Raw genomic sequence first — 25551 nt, forward strand, 5'->3', positions numbered from 1 at the left:
AAAAATCTTAAAAATAATTATATTTTTATAATTTTTTTTAAAATTTACAAGATTTTTTTTTATTCTGAAAGAGTTTTTTAAAATCTTAATTCCAAAGACCTCCTAAATCCATTTAACATATGACACCTTATTAATTAACTAGTTATCTAAATTAAAAATATGATTTACCTGATTAATCCAATAATATTCTCCCAAAGTATACAATAATTTCTCCTGAAAATTAAAATGAAATTCCTCAATTTGAATATCTGTTCGAATCCAGCTCTCGTCACTTCGTTCGTACCTAAAAGAAAAAGGTACTACTGAGAGTTCAGAGGCAAAGAGGGGTTTCTTCCGCATTCTCTTCTCGAGTGTGATGGTGTTCTCTCTATCACCAACCCAAGAAATCTAAGACCGTTAGGGTTCCACACTCCACAATTGATTTGAATCCTTGTTGCGAAATCAATGGCGTCCGTTTACATACCGGTGCAGAATTCGGAGGAGGAGGTTAGGGTTGCTCTCGACCAGCTTCCGAGGGACGCCTCCGACATCCTCGACATCCTCAAGGCCGAACAAGCCCCTCTCGATCTCTGGCTCATCATTGCGGTTCGTTTCGCGCTTTCAATTACTAGTTTCGTGAATAATAAACATGCTCGAGTTTCGATTATCTAGTTGCAACTGCGTGGGATTCTAGCGAGGGGCGTCTAGCCTAGTTGGTTGAGCAGGTTACCTGTGTTCGATTCCTACGGCTAAAAAAAAAACTGCTGTGATTCTTCAGTTTTGCTTATGCTCTCTCTGTGCATGCTGTAACACGATAAAAAGTTTAATGATAGTTGGTGATTGGTTTTTGCTTTGTTGATTCGCGTCCAGTTATTCACTCTTTTGAGCATGCTTGCTTCCGTTAATCATCTAGTGGTTTTTCTGATGCCTGTTTGCAATTATATGGCAAATCCGTGATGAGTTTAATTTCTATGCACCCAGTGCAAAATAAAAATAAAAAATACATTGTTAACCAAGCTGGTACGACTTGGAAAGTAGTTATTGTGAAAGTCAACAAACTTACACACATGATGATTTCTGATTGATTGACACTGTAAAAACCATTAGTGCATATACTATTTAGTGTGTGTTTGTAAACTGTTTCACCATCCGTTACATGTGTTCCAAGACACCAACACAGATGCAACACACTTGTTGCTTTTAAAAAAATGCTGGTTACGTTTGGAAAAACGGTAACCCAAACACACTGTTACTCATTTATGATTGGATATCAGTGTATTTTTTATACAGACATATTGCATTCCCCATTTAAATGCACAGATTGCATAATATCTGTTTTTGTTTTCTTTGCTTTGATAATAATTGAACTCCACCGAACTTCTAATATCATTTATGTGCAGAGGGAGTACTTCAAGCAGGGAAAAATTGATCAATATCGCCAGATTTTGGAGGAAGGATCCAGTCCAGGTATACTTTCTTCATAGATATTGGTACATATTCTATTCACTTGCATATGGGTTTGATCTATTAACCTTATTGATTGATATTGGTTATTAAGTATAGTAAGTTTAACTGTGCCCGATCATTTTCAATGCATTTTGCAGAAATTGATGAGTATTATGCTGATGTCAGATATGAGAGGATTGCTATCTTAAATGCCCTTGGAGCTTACTACAGCTACCTTGGAAAAATAGAGACAAAACAAAGAGAAAAGGAGGAGCATTTCATTTTGGCAACACAGTATTACAATAAAGCATCTAGGATTGACATGCACGAGCCCTCCACTTGGGTTGGGAAAGGTGACTTTTGCTTATGTTTTTCTGAAGTATGTCTAATTGAAACTAGATTGTGGTCAGTAATTTCACAACAATGAAAAGGACACTTGATTACTTGTTAGAGTTATCTAGGATTGGGTTATAGCAATGACTTTAGGTAGCCTATAGATATCTTAGCAAAATATCCAATATCCCTTTTGTGGTTGATTCATAAAACTCAAATTTTTAGAATTTGGACTTTTCTTCTTGATATTTTGAAAGGAGTTCACTAGATTATGTTTTATATCTCATCATATGGTCTTGTAAATCATTAGGTTGTGTATATTTTCGGCATATCGACTATTTAGAAGCATCTATATTTTTGCTTTGCTGCTGAAACATGTTTGGTGTTTGAGATAAATTCAGGGATTATTTTGTTATATAACAATGTTTAACTGTGTAGTGTTGGGTGTCTTAGATGACCACATCTCATCTTTATTTATAATGGAGAAATCAGAATCAGTATTTATTACATATCAATCAATGCTGATAAAAAAAAAAAAAAGCATATCAATCAATCACTGATTATTAGGTAACTACACATCAATCAGAATCATAAGTTTGTATGTAATAATAAATACAAGATTGTGTAAAGATAAATGTAATCTAACACTCCCCCTCAAGCTTGAGCATATATGTCATATGAATCAATCTTGTTACAAATGTAGTCAACCCGATAAAGGTAGTTTGCCGGAGACATGTCATGTGCATGGACTTAATGTGCCAGGCCCTGCGTGGGGCCGCGTGCGGTGGTGTTTTGAGTTGGCTGTGCACGTGGATGACTTGATGGTCTTCGGCGATAGGCGATAGTGGTTGAAGGTGAGCTCTGACGAAAAGGTGTCGGGAAGCCTGCCAAAAGAGGGCAGAGCAGCAGTGCAATACTGTTCACCGCAAAGAGGGGAAGAACCAGCAGAAGCCATGATAAATGAAAACAGAAACAAGAAACGTGATTAAAACAAAGTGCGGAAAATAATGCCTGGCAAAAGATGGCCTGAAACTGATTGGGCATTGTGTGCCTCACTTCAGGGAGCCTGGCACTGGAAATGGAGGCTGGAAATATGGCTGGATGCGCTGCCACACCCCGGAACAGTTGGGCTCAAATGCTGTCTGGCGTGCAAAGGAAGGGCGTGTGAGAGAGCATCGAAGCTTCGATGAGGTCGTCATCATTGCGATCGTATAGATCGGTGGACGGCTATGCTGGTGATGGGGTCACCGGACGGAAAGGTTGCCGGAGCTTTGGCGGCGGCTTCCAGAAAAGGAGAAAAATCGCGGGAAAGAGGGACAGTGATCAGAAAAGTCCACTGGAATGCAGAAACAGTCACCGGAAAAGACGGGAGACAAGTAGAAAGGTCCTCGGTGGATCACGGGTTCTCATAATTCCTCTCTCAAGAAGAACCTCTGCCCTGATACCATATAACATTGTGCACTGTGTAATATTGTGTGCCTTAGATGACCACATCTCTTCTTTATTTATAATGAGCAAATAGGATCAATGTTGATTACATATTAATCAATTACTGATTATTAGATAATTACATATCAATCAGAATCATAAGTTTCTATGTAATAATACATACAATATAATCTAAAGATAAATGTAATCTAACATGTTGTATTTGTGCATGATGGTATAGTTATTACCTTATATCTTGATAATATCTTACAAGTTACTATTAGCTAGATTTCTAAACCTCATGTTTGTCGTATGTCATCAGAAGAATGCATCATTCATTGAAGATACTTAAAAAAATTAATGTGTGGTTACTTCTTACAGGTCAGCTTTTGCTAGCAAAGGGTGAAGTAGAACAGGCGTCTGCTGCATTTAAGATTGTGTTAGATGGAGACCATGATAATGTTCCTGCTCTTTTGGGCCAGGTTTTACAGTAGATATATTAAGTTTATGTTTTCTCATAAAAGATTTCAGCATTTGTGATTTCAACACATAATTTTAAGAGTTGTGAGATGGTTACAAGTTGGTTTCTCTTCAATCAACTATTTTTTATTTGAACAAAAAAGTTCTGTGATTAAACAGACTCAACATTGAATGCATGTTATAATCTCTTTATATACGTCAGGGTGATCTGCGACAAGGAGTGGGTCAATTTGAGATGAAAAGAAATCAAATGCCAAAGGATTTTCGCTTTTTATTCCTTTGTTTAATCTCCCAAGTGCCAATGACATCTTTGGAACTTGCCCATTAGAAATTGACATTAAACTATTATTCCCAATTGCCATGAGTTGATTGCTTGAAGAGTGTTCACTCTTTTTTCGTTAACCATGTTTAGAAGGATAGATTACTTTTATTGTTGAAGTAATCATAGAACATCCATCAGTTGTGATGTAGCCCGATAGACTTTAATTTTTTATTATTTTTTAATGTTTTTGGGACTAGTAGATTTTGACTTGATGCATTGAACATTCTTTGCACTTATCAATGTTAGGAGGCATTTGATGGAATAAGGAGTTATTCAGGTTAGAGATTTTGTGAGAAATGAATTGAGTGATTTCCTATTATTCAATGAACGAAATAACAATTGTGGTGTAGGGGATATTTATAGTTAGATCTAACCCAAGATAGTCAAAACTAACTAAACCAACTCCCAAACACACCCTTACAGGGTTAAGTTTCTGAGAGATTTTTTGACGAACATACAGAGTGTGGTTGTAAAGATCTTTTGACCTATTTTTTTTTCCTTTTTCCATAGTTAATTTTCCAATTTTCATCCTTGTCTTCATCTTGGTAGAACTTTTTATTCTTTCGTTTTTATCATAATGTAGTGGTTATGAGATTTGTCTTTATTTATGGCTTTCCATAATTTCTCTAGGGGGGGGGAGGGCTTGTTTGAGCTGATGCAATTTTGAATTTCTCGTAGTTCTGTCTTTTCTTTTTCCTCCGACATAATTGCAATTCATCAGGGTAGCAATTGTTTCTGGTAAAATTACAAAGAGCAGGAATCTTGGAATAAGTGTAAAATGTTTACTCATGAATGAACAGGAAATATATTTTCTAATAATTCTTGTTGGTAATTTGCCCAATAATTCTAATTTTAGGGTCAATTGTGCTGGGTTGTGTCAAATCTCAATGCATTTTCGTATTCTTATTACAGTGATGCAAACTATTGAGTAAATATCTCTGTTTGTTGGTCACTATATGCTAGGAATCTACATCTGCTGCATTTTTACTCATTTTGAAAAGCACATGTTTTCATCTACTGTTTATCTGTTATTCTGTTTGTTTCCAGAATGTGAATACTAAAATCTGGAGCCAGTTTGAGGTGTCATTTAGTTTCATTTTCATCATATATGTACTGCATTTCTCATAATATCCTTACTAAATATTTACAGGCATGTGTTGAGTTCAACCGCGGCCGATTTTCTGATTCACTTGAGTTGTATAAGGTTGGTAGTATAGCCATATTCTTTGCTGGTGAGAAGTGATGGATGATTGACGGTTCACATATGTCCAAAGTTATCTATATGCATTCACATATCCATATTGTCATTGAGGATTTACATAAAAATGCTAGACTATTACTATAGATTGTACTATTTTAGAACAGATTATTCCTTTTATTTTCCTTTCCTTTGTAAGTGTAACAAATTTGTTTCTTTATTTCCTTTTATTAGGGCAGATTTTCTTAGTAAAATTTAGCTCTATTGTGTACAAATAGTTATAATTCTTAGTTTATGTCAATACAATGTAACTTCCTTTGTACAATTGTTATTCAGAAAAATAATATTCAAAACTCCTTTTTTATTTATTCAAGTTCAAATGATAACCATTTGAAACTAGATCAGTGTTGCACACACTTTGATAGGATTTCATTTCCCTGAAATCATTCTCTCAACATATAATTTGAACGACATTCATGCCCAAATTCGAATGGATTGGGGATTAATCTTGTGATCGTTGCAACTTGTCGCATTTAAGATATAATGCCAACAGATTATATGGATGATATTAAATTTAGTGGGTAAATATTTTATTTTGACAGCTGATTCTTCAAGCTATGTAAAAATATAGAACTTGTGAAAGCAATAAAGGTTATAGAAACCTAAAATTGTTATTATGCCTGGCTCATTACTTAAATTGTGACAGTTCTGCCATGCCTTGAACAAATCTTAATACCACCTTTGTTTTTGATTTGCAAACCTGAAGAGAGTATTGCAAGTGTATCCCAATTGCCCAGCAGCTGTGAGACTTGGCATAGGTCTATGTCGCTACAAATTAGGTCAATTTGAGAAAGCTCAACAGGCATTTGAGCGTGTTTTACAGGCAAGTGGATCTCTTAATAACTACTGGTTCAACCATTGAGATATTTTGCTGGCTCTGATGTCTGATGCTTCATGATTTTATTCTTTTCAGCTAGATCCAGAAAATGTTGAGTCTCTCATTGCCCTTGCAATAATGGATTTGCGTACTAATGAAGGTTTTCTTTTTCTTCCTTTATTATTTTTTTATGCACTTCATACATATTAATTACTATTAGCTTCTCATCTAGTGGACTAATTCTGATACTGTATAACATCTTTCAGCTACTGGAATCAGGACGGGAATGGTAAAAATGCAGAGGGCATTTGAGATATACCCATACTGTGCAATGGCTCTGAATTATCTTGCAAATCATTTCTTCTTCACTGGACAACATTTTTTAGTAGAGCAACTGACTGAAACTGCATTGGCCGTTACTAATCATGGCCCAACAAAGTCTCACTCTTACTACAATTTAGCACGCTCATACCATAGCAAGGTTGGAAGCTTGTTTTTACATTTTCCATTGACAACATTGTTCTGAAAGTTTACTGGGTATGTGTGGTTGGTTGAACTCTATCAGAGGTTGAAGGGATGTTTGAGTTCCAAGATGACGTGATGCTCTAGTCTTCTATCAGTTCTATGTGCATGTATATTTTCACTCATAACACTATTGGTCTGTACTTGATATAAGCCTTAGGCTGGATGATGTAAAGGGTTTTGTTGGGGATCAACTTTTAGGCTCAGGTCCACGTAAGCCAACCCATATGGAAGGTATATTCTAGAATTCTAGAAGGGGGACTAGGCAGTGAGGAAATGCTTTCTATCATGTGGATTTGCTGATGTAGCTGAGTTAGTTTGGTCGGACATAGGGGGGAGTAGGGTCTAGGTGGGAATCATGTTGAGGAGTATTATGGTTGTTTGGCTGAGTGCTCTCTAAGGGGAGCCTTGGCTCTGGTAGTGTAGGAGAAATTGTAATTTCTTTGGTTATCTTTTAATTCAATAATATTACGAATTTAAACCTTCTTCCATTCTACATATTCTAGTATTCTATCCATAGCATGACCATTCACCAATCCTTGAGAAATAACTTAGTATGGAAGCAGACCATTGTCAGTCTTCAAGGATAATAAGCATCACAAATAAGAACTGGTAGCTAAAAGAATCTCTTTTGCCTATTGATTTCTATTCAAAATCTTATGTACTTTGTTCACTTATCTGCCAATGTTGTGACATCCATAAAAAGTCTCTCCGTATCTAGTGTGATAGACATTTAATAGCATCCACCTTCCATTGAACTTTTATTATGCTCTTTTGCAAAATAGATGCATCAATGTTCTTAGAATGTGGGTTTAGGCCTAACTCGACCCCAAAAGTTAACTCATAGGATGAGGGCTGCCCTTCACTTATATACTCTGTCTTCACACTATCTCTAGCCGATATGAGACTTGGATTTTTTCTAATACACCCCCTCACGCCCAACACTTTTGGGCTTGGTGCGTGGATAATATGGTGGGTGGCCCATTAGTTGATCTAGGATAGGCTCTGATACCATCTTTGAATGTGGGTTTGGGCTTAACTCGAAAAGCTAGCTCATAGGGTGAGGGTTGCTCCTCACTTATATACTCTATCTTGACACTATCTCTAGCCGATATAAGATTTGGGTTTTTCCCAATAAGTGTTATGATGATCCTACTGGAACATAAAATGCCCTAGCAGCAAGATATTGTTTAGCACATTGGTCAAATTGATTTATATATCTTCATTGTCTATCCCATATTTCAATGGAATTCTCTAATTTTATGGATTTATTTACTTACTTTAAATAACTAATAAATTGCTATAGATTCATATATTCTTTTCCTTTTCAAACAATTACTTATCTTTTCTTGCTTGTGTTTTCTACAATCCTCTTGAATATCTAGTGTTCTAAGGATGATTCTGAAAATGTTCATAAGTCACTTGTTTTTTTTCTTGGCATTCCAATTCCAGCTTTCAAGCTGTAATATTGCTGATGGCACTATTTTTTTATCCTCATCATAGGGAGACTATGACAAAGCTGGGGTGTATTACATGGCATCTGTCAAGGAAGTAAACAAACCCCATGAATTTGTGTTTCCTTATTATGGTCAGTTGCTACATAATATCTGAAACTCTTTACCATTTCTGCAACTTTGTTATATACGTGCAAAAGGATTAGTGTTTTATTAGCTATGAAACTATTGCTGTAAAAATCTTCATTGCTTCTATGTAACAGCAGATGCTATACCTGCCTATTTTGACACAGTAATAGCTGATGTTTAATGTGTTAATTAAACATGCAATCATGTTTTGGTTATTGGTTTTGTGATATGATTAGGTCTATGGCCATGTTTCAGTAATATGAAAATGTAGCATGTGAATAAATATATTATTCTTGATTCTATTGGACTATTTTCTACTGTGTTTTAGTTGTGTTATGACTTTTGAAGACCTGATGCGAATAATTATGACTTATGAGTAGTATTGGATGTTATGCTTATGATTTTTCCACTTTTGTTTACTGACGGGATTTAGAGGCTATTTTCATTATCTGTTATTTTCTAAGAATTTGTATATGTTTTAAGTATAATTTTGCATTTTTAGTTGAATCGATTTTTGTTAGATTCCTACAATGTACTATCTTTCACCTCCATCCCAATCCCATGTGAAACTTGATTTTGACAACATTGTTTCAAACACACTCTTAAAGACATTTTGCTCACCTAATTCACTGTTTCAATTTTTAAAATGTTTCCAGGTTTGGGACAAGTGCAGATAAAGTTGGGAGATTTTAAAAGTGCACTCTCAAACTTTGAAAAGGTCTTGGAAGTGTACCCAGATAATTGTGAGACATTGAAAGTAAGTGCTTAAAATCATAAGAATCTTGATTTTTCCCCTTATTTATATCAATCATCCTTTTAGGGTCTGAATGCTTTTATGGCAATGAAAGAGTCATTTAACTACCTAAGTATGCCATAATGTAAGGTGCAAGATTGGAAAATATCAGTTTAGAACATACCTTTCTGTTTGGAGAAATTGATTTAGAATTTAGATTCCATAACATGTAGAACAATCTTTCAAATCATGCATTGTTCAACTTCAGTGACTACAAATTTCACGATCATCTATATATTTATGTGTGCTAACAGGCCCAACACTAATTGATTCCTTCAAATTTGTTTGGGAAAAATTATAAAAAGGAATTCATGGTTATTAGTTGAGGAGGAGTGATCTGTTTCTAACTGTAAATACTTAACATTCTTACACCAGGACCAGGAATAAATGGTTACTCATGTACTTATTAATCATTCTTTGAACATCATTAACCAGTTAGGTTGTTAATTATTCCTTAATTGAAATTTTTTAACAGAAATTTTGTTTTTTTATTTCCCCAAATTTTTAACGAAAATTACCGAAAAACACCAAAATTTAGGGTAGCCAATGTACAAAATATTGTAGATTTGATTACAGATGTCTTAGTAAAGGAAATTGTTGATTAAGTTTGTGTATGAAGCAAAAGCTTTTAGAACAACTGGATTATCTCTGCTTTTTTCTGTTACTAGATGTTATTTCTTCCTTCTCCCCTATTGTTGTATTAATATATTCTTTCCTTATAGGCACTTGGGCATATATATGTTCAACTTGGTCAAACTGACAAGGGCCAGGACTTTATTAGGAAAGCCACAAAGATTGATCCCCGTGATGCCCAGGTGAAGGCTTCTGGTACTTTTTATTTTTAAATTTATTGAACAACACCCTTTGCAAAGATATATTTTGGATTATTGATAATAGTATTCCATGTATTGTATCATGTCTTGCAACACTTGTTTGATTGCTTATTAAATCCTTGTTTTACAATGAAAACTGTTATTAGGTTTCAAGCTGGTATTTATTATGCCTTTATTTGAGTTAGTGAGTTTTAAAATTTTATTTTTCTTTATGAAAATAGATATATTTTTGCAGAAGTTTGCTAGGGATTAATTGTTAGGATTCTTCGGATGATTTGTTTGGATTTTTGGGAAGATTTATTAGTTAATAAAAACTGAATCCACTGATTCAGTTGCTGACTTGCTTGGTCAAACTGAACCTTTTTATAGTATACAAGATTTGTCCAACATTGCTTTATATACTCTATATTGGCCTTATCGCTAGCCAATGTGGGACTTGGGTTTTTCCAACACACTCCCTCATGCTCAACACTTTTGGGCTTGGTGCATGGATAATATGGTGGGTGGCCCATTAATTGATCTAGGATAGACTCTGATAAATTTTTTCGCTGTATTACAGGCGTTTCTTGAGCTGGGAGAATTGTTAATTCTTTCTGACACAGGAGCTGCACTGGATGCATTCAAAACTGTAAGGGACTAAGAGCTTATCTTATGCTGTTCTTTTGTGGTTTGGAAATGTTATCTTTGTGAAATTTAATGAAAGACTTCATTTTTGAAGTTCCATAATCTGTTATAATCTAGATATTGTAATCTGGTGCAGGCTCATACTCTATTTAAGAAGGGAGGTCAAGAAGTACCAATTGAATTACTCAATAATATTGGCGTGCTTCAGTTTGAAAGGGGGGAATTTGAGGTTTGTACTCCTGTTTAAAATGAAGCAAAGCTCATGTTATGGCTCCTTCCCCTGCACACTTACTGCTAAGCTCTATTTTCTTCAAATTTTTAGCTTGCTCGACAAACATTTAAGGAGGCACTAGGTGATGGTGTTTGGCTATCTTTCATCAATGAGGAAAATAAGTCTTCCATTGATGCTGCTACTTCTACTCTTCAATTCAAGGACATGCAATTATTTCATGACCTTGAAAGCAATGGTCACCATGTGGAAGTACCTTGGGATAAAGTCACTGTACTATTTAACTTGGCTAGGTTACTTGAGCAGTTATATGATTCTGGAACTGCAAGCATATTCTATCGCCTTATCTTGTTCAAGGTATGTATATGAGTGTAGCATCTTGTGCATCAAGATGTATATGTAATTATGTATGAATGAATAGACTCACAAGATTAACCAATGTGTCTCCACAGTCTTGCTTATGATATATTGGTAACTTCACAACAACAATTTTAACCAATGTTTGAGAATTTATTTCAGTTAAAAATGTTGAATGTGTAATAAAGCAATCTAATGTCATTTAACAATTGTAACATGGTAAGGGTGTTCGAAACCATTCAGTGACCTCCCCATGTGCATAGTGCTTATGGTACTTTTCACTTAATTTTGTTTTGGGATTGAACAGAAATCTTAAATCATTATTAGGGCTGCAAATAACTGAATTAAAATTTTATTTGTCTCAAAACATTGCTTTTTTATTTTTTGGTCAACCATCATCAAATATTAATTTATATATATTTCCCTCCATCATCCTCAATCAGATTTGCAGCTAGCTTCTTTGCTTTTGCTTCCATGCTAACTTGAATTGAATTTTTCCTTTTTGAATAAATAATGTTTGTTATTTCTTACTCACACTGAAAAAATCTGGTAATGCCTTTATTGTTGCAGTACACCATGATTATGATGTATAGCTCAATTACAGAGTGCTTCTATTGTGCAAAAGTTTAACTGGATAACTTTATTTGATGACTATTTTATTACATAGGACGTGATTAACATTTGGCTTATATATTTCTTTCAATTTTATTATCTTTTCTCTCCAGTATCCAGACTATATTGATGCATATCTGAGGCTAGCTGCAATTGCAAAAGCTCGGAACAACATTCTGTTAAGCATTGAACTGGTTACTGTTATCCCTATGGCCTTCTTGCTTTTCTTATTTATAAATTATATATTATATAGATTTACTATTTGACACTCCTTTCTGTAGGTTAATGATGCCTTGAAGGTGAATAACAAGTGTCCCAATGCATTATCTATGCTTGGTGAGTTGGAGTTGAAAAATGATGATTGGGTAAAGGCAAAAGAAACTCTCCGCACAGCTAGTGATGCAACTGATGGCAAGGACTCATATGCTACTCTTTCTCTGGTATGTCTGCTCTTTAGTGCATAATTCACTTTATTATTTTTGCTCCCAAAACACCTGTAATCCTGTTCCTGCAGCAATTTTTATAATATCAATGGAAAGAACATCGCCTGTTGCTATTCTACTAGTGTTCATCCCACCTGTAGCTTCATAGTGATAATGTCCTCTTAATTGCATTACTTTGATAATTCATTTGATACCCTGGCTGTGAATTGAATAGGGAAACTGGAATTACTTTGCAGCAGTTCGCAATGAGAAGAGAAATCCAAAGCTAGAAGCTACTCATTTGGAAAAGGCCAAAGAACTTTGTACCAGAGTAGGTCTTTTCATCTTTCTTTCTGTCTATGAGAATGAAAGCTATTTTTGCATTTTTGTTGTTACTTCTCAACTCTTGGTCTGTAGTTATATATCTGCTTACAATATCTCCATTAATCATAGCATTTCATTCACTTGAAAATTAGAAATAAAATCAACTAAAGTCATTTGGGAACAGCTTAAGCACCAGGTTGACTTGGTCCTTGATATGGTATTATAGCTTCTATGAATAGGTGGTCAGGAGTTTAATCCATGCTGCCTCCATTCTTCATAATTGTAACTAAATTTCAGCTGCAGAGTTGTGCATTGTCTGTGCTTTTTCCTATTCTTTACTTGCATAATTAAAATATTGTCCTAATAATGGGATTATATTATTTGATATGTATCCCTTTTATTTTCAAACATCTGTAGGTTCTGATTCAGCATTCTTCTAATTTATATGCTGCCAATGGTGCTGCGGTAGTCTTAGCAGAAAAGGGCCATTTTGATGTGTCAAAGGATATCTTTACACAGGTTACTGTCACATGTCAGCTTAACTTTGGAATGCAGTGGGCTTAAACTTTTATCCATTGGAATTCCTTACTTTTATTAATTTTGATAGGTTCAAGAAGCTGCCAGTGGTAGTGTTTTTGTCCAGATGCCTGATGTTTGGATAAATCTGGCACATGTTTATTTTGCTCAGGGGAATTTTACTTTGGCTGTGAAAATGGTGAGCTTATGCTATTTTTACATTGCATCCCTTATTTGCTTTTGAGTTCCTACTCAAGTCTATATTACCACAATCATATGCTGATGACCTTTCTTATTATGCAGTATCAAAACTGCTTGCGGAAGTTTTATCATAACACAGACTCTCAAATACTTCTATATTTAGCTCGTACACATTACGAGGCTGAACAGTGGCAAGACTGTATAAAAACTCTACTGAGGGCCATACATTTGGCACCCTCAAACTATACCTTAAGGTTTGATGCAGGGGTTGCAATGCAAAAGTTTTCAGCATCAACACTACAAAAAGCAAAGAGGACTGCAGATGAGGTTTCTTTTTTATTCGATGAATATATCTTACTAGATTTGTTGAGATTTATTATTAAAGATGGTCATAAATGGCAGTAGGATGTCTACTTTCACCTTCAACTTCAACTATAGCATGGTTCTCTTAATATGTTCATAAATGGTTTTTTGTTATGATCAACAGTTTTTCCTTTTAATAAATTGCTATTATTATCCACTGATGTGGTTGTGTATTAATGATGTATGATCAATGTCTCTATAAATATCCAGGTCGTAAATTATGTTTTCTTTTTAAAGCCATGTTAACATGTCTAGCTTGTATTGTGCCTTGAATTTTTTAGAATTTCCCTTATCCATGTCGTATGGTACTTGTGTCATTTTAATTATACTCTAGATTTTATTAGCTGAATTTATAAGTCTGGATTTAACCTGAATTTGGCCTCTGTAAAATTTTAGCTGATTTTTGTTGGGTACTTCAGTTGGATTGCCTATGTTCAATATATATTGGGTTTATGAACTTTTTTTTTATATTTATAATTAGAGTATGTGAAGATAATTCTGTTTTCACTATTATTTTGTTCTGTTTCGGTAAACTACTAAATATCTGTTATTGCTATTTTAAATGCTTAGTATAATATAATTGGGTCAAGTATTGAGTGATATCTTCACTTTATTACTTTAATTTGCTTTGCTATGGAGTTGGAATGTTGAATGTTTGTTATTGATATCTTAACTTTTTTATTCTAGGACATGTTCTCTTAGTAAGGGATACTAACGAGTGCCGTAAAAGTACATAGTGAAGAAACATTACGTGTTTTCAATGTAATAAAAGTTTTTCTTTCCACTTAACACCTTTACTTTTGTTAACCAATATACCAAGGACACTAGTTAACATTGTCCTTTAAATAATATTAGTTTATGGATCAAGGTAATAATTTGAGTTCATCAGGGTCTAACTTTTAAGAGAGGTCTAGCTTTTGTGCAAGGATAGCTTAAGCTGTCAAGTAATTGGGGTTTGTTTTCTGCTGGACGGTTCTCCTTTTTAGAGATTTTATTCCAAGTGATTCCCTTACTAACCTTTTATTCTTGATAGATAATCACACTAAAGCAGGGTCTAGTTTGATGCTTTGCATTGTGATTGATATTGGCTTCTTAATGTTAGGTAAGAGCAACTGTTGCTGAGCTTCAAAATGCTGTTCGTGTATTTAGTCAGTTGTCTGCTGCTTCCAATCTACATATTCACGGGTTTGATGAGAAGAAAATTGACACACATGTTGGATACTGCAACCACTTACTTTCGGCTGCAAAAGTTCATCTTGAAGCAGCTGAGCATGAAGAGCAGCAAGTACGGCAAAGACAAGAACTTGCTCGTCAGGTTGCATTGGCTGAGGAAGCCCGGCGAAAGGCTGAAGAGCAAAGGAAATTTCAGGTGTGCTGTTTTTAATTGCTCAGTATCTACTACATGCCTGCTGGTTGAGATGTGCATGTTTTCTCTATATAAATTACTTTCCTTTCATTTTAATTTGAAATAGATGGAAAGGAGAAAACAAGAAGACGAGCTAAAGCGTGTGCAAAAACAGGAGGAACATTTTAGGCGTGTTAAGGTAAGGATTCCTAGGTATTCTTTCAAGAGAAGAAAGCTACTTACGGCTAGGATATGTTTTTTGCTTTGCCCTTGCAGGATTGGTCTTGGTTAAGAATTTTTCTTTTACTTTTCTACTATTTGGATTACAAAGAGAAAGAGATGAAAAATCTCTTATTTTACAAAAGTGTTCTCTCTTTAAAAAAAATTCTGGTACGGAAACTGGTTAATCACCAGTTACAAGCAGAGTAAAAAGAAGTCATAAGAGTCAAACTGATAGTTCTTGTGGTAACTAAACTATGTGCCTAAAAGGTGATTTTAAGATTGTGTAGAAAAGTATTTTTCTAGAGATTTTATGCAAAGTAGAAGCGATTTTGTATTTGGTTAAAATTATAAAAAGCTCTTTTAATTTTAAAAGTGGTTTGAGATTTTTAAATGTAACAGAAAATACTTTTTTTCCTTTGAAAATTACAATAAAGGACCTCACAAATCATTTCTCAAGAAAGGTCAATAATACTTGTTTTTATTTTGAAAATTCAATAAGGATATTTCATCTAAAAAACTGGTCTGTCTTGCTAACTACTTTCTCCCTCATCTATCAAAGTAGATTATTTTGAAAAGTCTTTCTTAACAGCTTCTAAGAGCAGAAAACAGATTTTTTTTTTTATAGTCTGATTTTTTTATTTTTAAATCTTTTTCTTATCCAAGCAACTCAATAACTGAAAGTAATTTTTTGTAAACAAAATGCTTTTTATTTTTGTAAAATAATATCAAACAAACAGAAATAGACTCTAAATTTCCCAATTGCTTGTCTTTTTATTGAAGGTTTATTTCATGCCTGTGGCCATAGTTTAGAGTCTTAGGCATCCATATATTTCGGCTAACCTTTTTTTTTCATATTTGATGAATTGCAAATGGTTTTAAATCGTGATATACAATGATGAATCGATGTGATTCCATGTCATTGATGTGAATTACATGATTTAGCGATTCAATATTTTTATTTTTTTTTACTTCTCCATTTCTCATCTAAGAAATTGAAAAGTCAAATAAGTTTAAATTGTTAAATACTAAGAAGGAACCCAAGAAGCACCATCGAATGCATCCTATCTGATTTCATTATTCTGAAACAGGGGTTTCATATTGTCACTCACTCATTCTATGCACTCTATTTAGCTGTTCCTTTCTATTGTTTTCATACTTCTGAAATTGAGGTTTTACACTCATTTATGACACTTGATTTTGTTGTGACATTAGTACCGTAAATCATTTCAAACAAGTTATTCATTGTGTCTCTGAATCTTATAATTCAATACAATTTTCAATTCATCATTAAAAAATCAGCATAATGATTCATGATTTGAATTGCAATTTAGTATCCTTACTCTTGGCTGAAAACAATAGCCTGAATTCAATTCTACTGCTGTGTTAACATTACATTTACATATTTACAGTGCTGTGCTTGTAGATGAATTTACCGTTCCAAATGGAATTTTTATTGTATTTGAATGGGCCTTTGTGAATGCCATCATGACTTCATGGTAGTAAAGGTGTTAGGTGACTAAGGTAAGATTTAGCCAAAAATAAGAACGTGCTTCAGAAACTCTAAAGGTAGTGTAAGGGGATTTATTTTTAAGTTTACTAGGAATGAATTATTTAAAAAGCATTTCCAGGATTTTTCTTTTAATCATATGTTTCCACTTTCCAACAAAACATTCCCATGGGAAGGGGTGAGAATCCAAGTTTCTCATGAAGGTAGGAAAGTTTAAGCCATATTCATGATAACATTTGCCAGGAATCTTTTAAGCATACAAAATACATCTGTAAGATTGCCTAGAAACATGATTCTTCTGAAATATTTTTTTCAAATAAAAAATGTTCTACATGTCAAATGCCCCCTACCCTAAACTTCCAATTTGCATTTCTAGGAGCAATGGAAGAGCAGCAGTCATTCAAAACGGAGAGAAAGATCAGACGATGAAGAGGGAGGGACTGGTGAGAAGAAGAGAAAAAAAGGTGGAAAACGGAGAAAAAAGGATAAGCACTCTAAATTGCGCTATGACGCAGAGGAACCAGAAGATGATTTGATGGATGAACAGGGAATGGAGGATGAAGAAGCTGATATAAACTACAGAGAGGAGCCCCAAACTCAGATGAATGATGATGCTGAGGAAAATGCTCAGGGTCTTCTTGCAGCGGCTGGGCTTGAAGATTCTGATGCAGATGAGGAAACAGTAAGTTATTATTTAATTGGAATTATGAATTTTGAAAACTTATTTTTCTCCATCTTGCGATGGACTAATTGGTTATAGAACATCTGTTTGAATTTGGGGTAAATGTCTAACTGTAGCATTATCAAGTGAGTTGGTTGTTGGTTAAACCAATTTATTGAAAGCTCATGACAGTAGAATCCAATAACAATGTGAAATTGTTAGGAACCAAGAATTGAAATGAGAAAGAAAAGAAAGGATTTTATTGACTAGTAAGAAAAGAATAGAAAATAGGAGAGAAAACTCTCCTCCAAGGGTTTCTCCTTCACAAAGGATTTCTCCTTTCACAAAGAGCTAATGCTCAATCTACAAATGAACAGATCTCCTTCTCTCCTATCCTTCTTCCCCTATTTATATCTAATAAAATCCTCCAACTAACTAACTAACTCATTAACAAACTAACTATCTTAACTAACTTTTCATTCTCCTTATATCCTAACAATACACCCCTCCTAACAATCAACCTTGGAGCAAATCCAGAAGATTGTGGCAACGATTGGGGACTTGGTGGAGGTGGACGATGATGTTGAAGAGCTTCGGAGGTTGGATAGGGAAAGGGTACTCATCAGAACCCCGTGGAGGCCCATAATCCAACGTACAGTGAACGTGCACATCGGCAGGGAGCTATTCAAAGTCCACATAGTTGAAGAAAATGGAAACAGCGCTGTCAAATACAATTGCAGATTCGGGAGTGGCCTTGGGTCTTCGGAGGAAATTGACTCCGATGGCAGCGACATCGGAACTCCGGCATTGAAGGTGTACGACGCGTCGGGAAAGGAAGCCACGCCGAGGAGGCCTACCGGCAACTCGAATGGTGGCCTCTCGACCCAGGGGTACATGCCGCTACCCATCGGTCCAAATGATAGCGAGAAACCACTGGGTAGTGACCGCAAACAGTGGGCATAGTGCCACACTCAGCAAGCACGCGGGTCAGAGTACTTGCATGGATATGGGGTAGAACAAGCCGCGCGGTCCATGGTGGTGGCAGAGAATAGCTCTCATGATGATGGACCATGCAGGGCCCAGAACAAGCTAGGCGACTGGCTCGAAGAAATGACCTTAACGGCACAAACCTTTCATAAAAAAGGAAGTGTTGAAGATGATGACATGGCAGAGTCAAACATGGTAAGAGTAAACCAAGCACGTGACCCAGCTGTGGACAGAGGGGGTTTCCCAAATTTAGTGGGCATTACTAATAGTACCAGTGCTGAAACACCAAAACAGATTGGGCCCAGCCCATTAAGTAATAAAAAGAAAAAAACAGGTGCTTGGCTGGTGTATTCGAGAAGCAGGGGGTGCAAAAAGGAGGTGGCCCAGGTTTGTGCACACGACATGAGGCCTGGTGTAACTTCATCACAAAGCTTAAACAACCAACAACACACTATGAGGACCTGGAGAAAGAAATAATAGACAACAATGACAATAACACTTTCGCAGAAGCAGCAACAGTGCAAAATGAAAAGCAAATTGAAAATGGGGAGGCAACATCAACCAGTAATGGAGTCAACATAGACCAGCACAAAGAGGCAACATATCAATGGAACATGGCAAAAGAATTGGGGGTCACAACTGGGGCAGAGCACGACGAAGTTATTGACAGAATAAGGGTCATGGAGAAAAGAGACAGGACAGAGGCAGAGAGATTGGGAAATAGGAATATTATCCCATGAATATTCTGTCTTACAATGTGAGAGGGTTAGGGAGGGGGTGAAATGGACAACAATTAGGAGAATGATTAAGAAACACCAAATAGATCTGCTATGTATACAGAAGATTAAGAAGGAACAAATTGAGAAGGCAATATGCCAAGCACTTTGGGGGGACCCAGAAGTCAGCTGGGAAATGTACCTTGCATCAAATACAGCAGGGGGACTCCTATGTCTATGGAGCGAGAAAGCATTCAAAATGGAAAGGAGGGTTAGTGGTAGGGGTTTTATATTGTTGGAAGGGGTGTGGATACAGGAGGCTCAGAAAGTTCACATACTCAACATTTATTCACCATGTGACATCACCAACAAGAGACTTTTATGGGATTCTATTAGACAGCTGAAAAACTTAAGTCATAGAGGGCTCTGATGCATATTGGGAGATTTCAACAGTATTAGAAACCCATCATAAATAGGTGTTTGTCAGAGGGGGGTGATTGATAAGAATGTCAGCGACTTCAATTGGATTGCGGATTTGGAAGTAGAAGAGATACCATGTGTGGGGAGAAAATTTACTTGGCTCACTAAATGGCCTGGAAGCACACAATTCACTCTGCAGAGGAACTTCTCGGACCACTGCCCCATTCTACTCGGATCTAAACATGTTGACTAGGGACCCAAACCTTTCAGGATCCTTGATTGCTGGATTAAGGACAAGTCATTCAAGGAAAATGTTCAGGAATGCTGGACAAGCAATCACCAGAGGGGATGGGGGGATATGTACTCAAAGAGAAGATAAAATGTCTCAAAGAGAGGCTGAAGATATGGAATAAGGAACAATTTGGTGACACACTCAAGAAGTTTCAAAACATTGAGGATGATTTAAACAAACTGGAAGAACTTACAAGTGATAGACACCTATCCCCCCAAGAACTGATGACTCGGAAAAGATTACAGGAAGATTTGTGGTTAGCTGCCCAATCACATGAGTCGGTATTAAGACAGAAGGCCAGATCAAGATGGATTAGAGAAGGGGACTGCAATTAACATTATTTCCATTTGCTGATGAGTTTGAACCATAGAAATAATGCAGTTAAAGGAATGATGATTGATGGTGCCTGGGTAGAGGAACTGACAAGAGTCAAAGAGGCAGTTCGGGTGTTTTTCTTGCAAAGATTTCAAGAACTAGAGCATTGCAGACCAGACCTGGATGGAGTCGGATTCCATAGCAACAAAACGACATGTTAGTGGGGCGATTCCAAGAGGATGAAATAAGGAGGGCTATATGGGACTGTGGAAGCGAGAAAAGCCCAGGCTCTGATGGACAAAATTTCAAGTTCATCAAGGAGTTTTGGCAGTTTTTAAAACCTGATGTTACTCGTTTCTTGGATGAATTTTATGTCAACGGTATCTTCCCAAAGGGTTTTCAATGCATCTTTCATTGCCTTAATCCCTAAGGTGGCTAACCCACAGAATCTTAACCAGTACAAACCTATTTCACTTATAGGCTGTATGTATAAGATTGTGGCCAAGTTGCTAGCGAAAAGGTTGAAAAAGGTCATGCCAGACATTATAGATGAAAGGCAATCTGCGTTTATAGGTGGCAGACACTTGCTGCACAGCGTAGTCATAGCCAATGAAGCGGTGGAGGAAGCAAAGAGATGTCAAAAGCCATGCATGGTGTTCATAGTAGATTATGAAAAGGCTTATGATTCTGTCTCTTAGAATTTTTTTTTTTACATGTTACGGAGACTGAGCTTTTGTCCTAAGTGGATACAATGGATTGAGGGATGCCTCAAATCTGCATCTGTTTCAGTTTTGGTGAATGGAAGCCCCTCAGCTGAATTCATCCCACAAAGAGGACTCAGGCAAGGAGATCCACTAGCGTCCCTATTGTTTAATATTGTTGTTGAAGCTCTAATCGGTTTGATGAGAGAAGCTGTTGACAAGAATATATTCCGTGGATTCTCAGTGGGGAAAAACAATGTAGAAGTCAACATCTTACAATATGCCGATGACACTATATTCTTCGGTGAGGCAACAATGGAAAATGTTAAGGCAACCAAAGCCATTCTGAGGAGCTTTGAACTTGTATCAAGCCTCAAAATTAATTTTGCGAAGAGTTGTTTTGGGGCAATTGGGAAACCGGATCACTGGAAGAAGGAAGTTGCAACATACATGAACTGCAGTTTGTTGTCCTTACCATTCATTTATTTGGGTATACCAATTGGGACAAACCCTAGGCGGTGTGAGTTGTGGGATCCTATTATTACCAAATGTGAGAGAAAGCTAGCAAAGTGGAAACAAAGACACATCTCTTTCGGGGGGAGAGTGACCCTTATACAATCAGTCCTAACATCCATTCCTATCTTTTTCTTTTCATTTTTCAGGATTCCCAATTCAGTGTTGGATAAGCTTGTTAGCATTCAATGCAGATTTCTATGGGGAGGTGGACTCAAACATAAGAAGATTGCGTGGATTAAATGGGATATAATGTGTCTTCCAAAAGACAAGGGGGGCCTAGGCATCAAGGACATCAAGACTTTTAACATAGCATTGCTTAGTAAATGGAGATGGGATCTTTTTCAGCATCATGGGGAATTATGGACAAGGATACTGGAGTCTAAATATGGTGGCTGGAGATGCTTGGCTGAAGGAACAAGAGGCAGTAATGATTCTATTTGGTGGAACAGGGCACTACCTTTCAAAATGAAACAGCTTGGAGAGTAGGATGTGGAGATAAAGCCAGATTCTGGGAGGATTGTTGGACTGGTGAAGTATCTTTAATGATAAAATATCCTAGGCTGTATCGCATTTCCTGTCAGCAAAAGCACCTCATTCAGCAGCTGGGCAGTCATACAGATGCAGGCTGGGAATGGAGTCTCACATGGAGGAGACCCTTGTTTGATAATGAAGTCGACATGGCTGAAGGTTTCTTGGCTGATATAGCACGGATTCAAATACAGCCACATAGAGGAGATAGTTGGGTGTGGAAAGCTGACCCAAATGGTCAATACTCAACACAAAGCGCATATAATATACTGATGGGGGAATCAACGGATGAGAACCTAGATGGAGTTTTTGACGCTCTATGGAAATTAAAGATCCCAACCAAATCATCATTTTTTGCATGGAGATTAATTAGAGACCGGCTGCCAACCAAAGTAAACCTGCGAAGAAGACATGTACAGGTCAATGACCTGCTTTGCCCATTCTGCAAGAACATGGAGGAGGATGCAGGCCATCTGTTCTTCAGCTGTAATAAAATTGCACCTCTATGGTGGGAATCTTTGTCTTGGGTAAATATCTCGGGTGCCTTCCCGCAAGATCCGAGACATCATTTTCTGCAACATGGGAATGGGCTGGATGCAGGGATTAGGATCAATAGGTGGAAGTGTTGGTGGGTAGCATTAACATGGACTATTTGGCAGCAAAGGAACAAGATAGTGTTCTCAAATGAGGCTTTCAATGGAAGTAAGTTGATGGATGATGCAGTATTCTTACTCTGGACTTGGCTAAGATTTATGGAGAAAGATTTTGCAATACATTTTAATCAATGGTTGAGCAACTTAAGAGAGGGCTTTGTGAACAGCAGAGGGTAGCTGATAGGGTCTATAGACTCTAGGTAGTATATTTCTGATGTTCCTATGTAGATCTGGTCCCTTTCCAGACTGATCCAAGTCTGCCTTTAGGGACCATTTTTCTACATAACCACAATGTATCTTTAGTACCTCTGGTACTTATATATATATATATATATATATATATATATATATATATATATATATATATATATATATATATATATATATATATATATATATATACTTACTTTTGCTGAGGAAAAAAAAAACCTTGTCTTCAAGGTTGGAATTTGAAAACTGGAATTACACACTGAAATGACACTTCCTCAAGTTTTCCCCAATTGCTGGAAGACAATTGCATTCATTGTAGCTCAGCTGGGAATGACCCACTACCTTGCACGCGGGTTGAGTTTGGTGGCTCTGGTGGAGGTAGGGATGAAAGCAAATTCTGATTAATCTTGACCTCCATGGGTGATGCAACAATCTCTTTCCACCCCTTCTCTATAATCATGTCATTAGCTACACCTGCATCCAAGTTTAGCGATATAAATCCTGCCATCCAGTTTAAACTACAAGTTTCTGGTTGGAATTGTGGAAGCTGGATCCCTTGCCTCATCTTCATCACCATGATCTTCATCTGCCTTTTATGATAGCATTGTGGTGCTTTCCTGCCAAAGGCTTGAGATCTGCCAATTAAATCCCAGAATGAGTTTGGTTGGCATATTATCCAATTTTCTGCTCCTTATTTATGAATTCCATTTCTACAACCCATTTGGGCCTAACCCATTATGTAAAAAGTTGAGCATACTTGGTAGAATTCCAAAACTTCCCCTTCCTCTTTCTCATCCTTCAGAACTGAATCATTTACACTAACAAGATGTGCCTCTTTGGTGTCCCTCCATGGGGGATCAACTGTGAACCCGCTGACCACTTCATGCAAACTCAAGTCTGATGGCTTTGATGGTGGTGGGGATGAGGGTGGACTTCATATTACTTGAATCATCATGACTGTCTCTGTACCTCCCTTCTGCCTTGGCTCCATTTTTGAGCTGTCATACATAGACACTACAAAATTTAATGCTAAAGGCTCACCTAACAAGTTGACATTCTAAGGTTCCAGCACCATTGATGTTCCAACCACCTTCATGAATGATTTTTGTTTCATCATAACAATCTTTTTTATGGAAATCTGAATCTTGAAAACAATGAGGCTTGGTTGCATCATCAGTTTCGACTTCTTGATCAAATCTGTTATTGGTTTATCAAGAATTATCTTCGCAGCTCATATTCGTCACTTTATTTTCCTTGTGCTTCTCTCTCTTTATCGATGGATCGACTTCTTCCTCCATAACCTTTTCAATCTTTTTTTCTCTTGCCAATTTTGCTTCATCATTTTTGGTTTCTTCTCCACGACAAAGGGTGTGGTACTTGATTACCGAACCTTCTTTGCTTCTGTTTTCTGATTTCAAGAACTGCAATGGGTCACTGTCACAATCAAAACTGCTACCCTTTAAATCAGTTCCCCCTTCTATGCTTCTGTCAAATCTGGGTAGTTCCACCTTTCTTGTCCAAGAACTAGCCTTTGCATCACTGCATTCTGATGCATTTCCCTCCATGCTATTTTTGCCTTGTTGAGAGGCACGGGAATCAACTTCATTCAATATCTTGCGCAACCTGTGTTTCAGCTTTGAAGTGTTGGTCCTCTCTTTCAAGAACTTTGTGGAAAAATCTCCCTTTTTTTGATGTGGGTTACCATAGAAATCTCCAAATCTTTTGATCAAAGTTGTGGAAAATGACCCCCAATCTGAATTTGGGGTTTTTTTTCTCCAAATGTAGAACCAATGTGTCGCAGCACCCTCCATGCTCATGAATGCATATTGCAGCTTATGGAATGAAGGAATTTCTTGTACCTTAGAGAATTTTTCAGCCCTAACAATCCAACCAATTGGGTCTGTCCTTGTGAACGCTGGCAGCTCCACCTTCTTAGCCAAATTTGTGCTTCCTCCATCTCTAACACTGGCTCTCCCTCGAAGATATGGCCGGTTGGACCAATTGTTAGGAATCAAGAATTGAAATGGCAAAGAAAAGAAAGAATTTTATTGAATAGGATGGGAAGAACAGAAAGTAGGAGAGAATAGAGAGTAGAGAGTTGTAGAACAGAGATAATAGGCTCTGTATTACTGCAACAAGAACTACAAAGGGTTTACAAAGGAGCAATCTCTTTTCACACAAGGCTGATTCCTTGTCACAACAATGTAAACTACTCAATACCCCTAATCAACCTTGAAAGGCTTATTTATCCTTTCTCTCTCTAACTGTGCTAACTATATTCTGTTTAGACTTCCTCCTATCTACAATTAACCATTCTATTACCGGACCTTTTGGCCTTTCTTCCTCCTATGTAACATTAGGAAAGGTTTTGGGCCAATCTGTGGTTGGCTTTGATCCTCTCTCCTAACACAATGTAGGAATCATTTTAACTTGTGTTGCTGTTTTTAGTTATTCACTATAATATCGATAACAAATTTTATTTCCATCTTCCTCTTTGTTTCATCCAATAATTCAATTTGATTTGCATTCAATCTCTGAAACTTCAATTTTTTTTGGTTACCTTTCGGTTGGATGAAATAATTTCCTGCTTATTTTTCTTGTTTAGGCTGCACCTTCCTCAAGCATAGCCCGACGAAGGCAAGCATTATCGGAATCTGATGATGACGAACCATTATTACAAAGGCAGTCAAGTCCAGTAAGACAAAACTCTGCTGATATGCAGTTGAGTGATGGAGAAATAAGGGATGGGGATAAGACAAATGGAGATGATGGCAATGATGAGGAGAAACAATATTGACCCTACAGGTTAGTCTTTAATATCCGCCAAGTGATTTTGTAAGAGTGATAACATTATTTAAATTTTATGTATATATACTTGAAAAATTTTAAAAAAAGGTTTTATTTAGAAAAGCCAATCCGTATGTACGTTCGTGGCAAAAAAAAAGAAAAAAAGAAGAGAAACAAAGAAAAGCTTTATTATGTCAAATGTAAGATGTCATTCGTAGCCCATTCATGAGTAAGTGACCTTTGATCAAA

General features: G+C 36.5%; 1 protein-coding gene across 1 annotated transcript; it reads left to right on the forward strand.

Annotated features, from left to right (window-relative positions):
• The first annotated feature begins 242 nt into the window (after positions 1–242).
• On the forward strand, positions 243–25551 carry LOC100804954 (protein CTR9 homolog). Its single transcript, XM_003546452.5, has 24 exons — positions 243–585; positions 1380–1446; positions 1584–1778; positions 3568–3668; positions 5139–5192; positions 5953–6069; positions 6160–6223; positions 6330–6544; positions 8089–8173; positions 8825–8925; positions 9684–9776; positions 10354–10422; positions 10555–10647; positions 10741–11004; positions 11730–11810; positions 11898–12056; positions 12274–12369; positions 12780–12881; positions 12970–13077; positions 13182–13406; positions 14545–14811; positions 14915–14986; positions 16893–17198; positions 25121–25551. Exons 1-24 carry the CDS (start codon positions 445–447, stop codon positions 25310–25312), a joined length of 3267 nt encoding a protein of 1088 aa, XP_003546500.1. The 5' UTR covers positions 243–444; the 3' UTR covers positions 25313–25551.

The sequence above is a fragment of the Glycine max genome, chromosome 15 (genome assembly GCF_000004515.6).
Source record: "Glycine max cultivar Williams 82 chromosome 15, Glycine_max_v4.0, whole genome shotgun sequence".
Taxonomy (NCBI): domain Eukaryota; kingdom Viridiplantae; phylum Streptophyta; class Magnoliopsida; order Fabales; family Fabaceae; genus Glycine; species Glycine max.